The sequence below is a fragment of the Gossypium arboreum genome, chromosome 8 (assembly GCF_025698485.1).
Source record: "Gossypium arboreum isolate Shixiya-1 chromosome 8, ASM2569848v2, whole genome shotgun sequence".
Classification (NCBI taxonomy): Eukaryota; Viridiplantae; Streptophyta; class Magnoliopsida; order Malvales; family Malvaceae; genus Gossypium; species Gossypium arboreum.
This window is the reverse complement of record NC_069077.1, coordinates 23,575,412-23,577,661: the sequence shown is the minus strand read 5'-3', so window position 1 is coordinate 23,577,661 and position 2,250 is coordinate 23,575,412. Positions and strand designations below refer to the sequence as shown.

The 2,250-nt window shown below is 30.6% G+C and overlaps 1 protein-coding gene across 1 annotated transcript; it reads right to left on the bottom strand.

Annotated features, from left to right (window-relative positions):
* Positions 1-609, bottom strand: LOC108468665 (protein MAINTENANCE OF MERISTEMS-like). Its single transcript, XM_017769536.2, has one exon. The coding sequence runs from the start codon at positions 607-609 to the stop codon at positions 1-3; it is 609 nt and encodes a 202-aa protein (XP_017625025.2).
* Positions 610-2,250: the final 1,641 nt, after the last annotated feature.

Sequence of the window (2,250 nt, the reverse complement as noted above, 5' to 3'; positions counted from 1 at the left end):
CTATAATTGCAGTAGTGATAGGCAACCTCCTATTTTGGCTTTGTTCGGTCGCGTTGCCCTGCACATTTTCTTGTACAATGTTGCCAACACGGTAGACCTCCAACTCAATTCGTCGGCTGCTCTAAAATCTACGAGTTTCAACAACCATCTCAGATGTACGAGGTTTCTTGACAAGTCTGGCATCAAATAACCTCCAACCATCTCAAGAATATATGCCCGACCATATCGTATTCTTTCGAGTTCAGTCGCATCATTATTCGGCTCCAGGAATATGTCTCGTAACCATCCCATCTCGATCCGACCTCCGTTAATTTTATCTGGTATAGCACCCAAAAGCTCGTAGCATATGGCTCCCCAATCAGTAGATGATGCGGGCCCGTTGACTGCGTACCCATCCACCGGTAATCCCAATTGCAAATGCATGTCTTCCAGAATGATAGTACACTCTCCGCATGAAAGATGAAAAGTGTGCGTCTCGGGTCTCCACCTCTCTATCAATGCACTGATTAGTTTCGGGTCCAACTTGCACCCCCGGCCTATCGTAGCCACTTGCCAAAATCCCACTTCTCGCAAGTAATTCTCGATCAATAGCGATAGAGGACCAAACATATTACGGATGTAGCATTAGAACACCCGATCTACAAATTATTGTAAAAATTTATAAAACAAAAATTAATTAAAATTGCATAAATTAATTAATGCAAACATCATAAATGAAAAAAAAATCAAGCAGTATTGAAATTGTAATTATAATTGCATAAATGAATAAAATATCAAACAGTATTGCAAATTTAATTAAATTTGCATAAATTAAATTAATATCGAATAATATTGAAAATTTAAAATTATCACTTACCATTGTCATTTGATCAACGGAGATGTGCTTATTATCGAGACGGATTAATTCTCCGGCCATTCCTAACACGATCAGATTTTTTTAATTTAAAAAAATTAAATTCAAAAAAATTTTAAACAATGAATTTTGATAGAATTTTGAGAAAATTTCAATGAAATTTGATAGATTTTTGAAGGGAATATTGAAAGAATGTTGAGAATTATGAGAGAATTGTGTGAAAAATAATTAAAGGGAAATGAATTTTGAGAGAATTATAAAAATTTGAGAGATTTGTGTGAAAAAATGATTTGGGGGGTTTTATAGGTTTTTTTTTTTGGACCGTTGGCTTCCAACGGTCAAATTTTTTACCGTTACACGGGCAAAACGCTCTCCTGGGGGAGTGCTTTGTCCAAATCAGTAAAGCGCGCCCTCAAGGACGCGTTTTTTGTTGACACGTACTCCGAAATCGAGCCTACGTGGCCGCATTTTTGTGGGAAACGGCTTAATCCGGTAAATAACTCAAAAAACTACCCATTTCCATAATTATATTATTTAAATGGCATATTTGGGTAAAACGCCCATTTATTTTTCTAATATTAATCCCAATTCAACTGTTATCACTTATATATATATAAATTATAAAACTATAAATATATAATTTATTTAGATTTTTTATTTTTTAACTTAAATTGTTGTTTAACCTACTAAATAAATTTTGATAAACAATAAAAATGGTCACTAAAATATTAATTTTTTTAATTTAATCATTAAATTTTTGGAAACCAAATATTTTCATCACTCAAAGTTGATTCGGCTTTATTATTATTATTTCTAATAATAAATTTAGCTCTTTAATACTTACACATTATATCAATTTGATCTTAAATATAAAATATTCAACAAATGTAACCTTCAAGTGTTTACAAAATTTGTCATTTTAGTTCGAATTCTAAAAAATTCACATAATTTTACCTATTACTAAACAATCTGTTTCCCATAAATTTATCTTTTGTTTTAAAGTTGGAGATGACAACTTTAGCTCACTTTTTTTTTTTCTATTTCAAGTTTTGAAATTTGATGTTTGGTGATGTTTTTTTATTTATTTATTATAAGTTAGTTGGTTAGTTGTTGCAAAGTTTGTGAGAGATTTGTTATCAACTTTGCTTCATCAATTATAACATTTTAAATATCAATACCATATGGTGTTCTTTTCTTTTTCTTTTTTTTTTCCTTTTTCCATGTGTTGGGTTGGTCAATAGAATGTATAAAAAGAGTTTATACCAAATATGATGTTAGAAATTTTATATTGGAGTAGGATAAAATTATAAAATCTGAAACCTAAAGCTAAGATTTCTTTGTTAAGAAACTTAAATTATTAATTCTGGTACAAAAATTAATATTTTTAAAATTAGAAC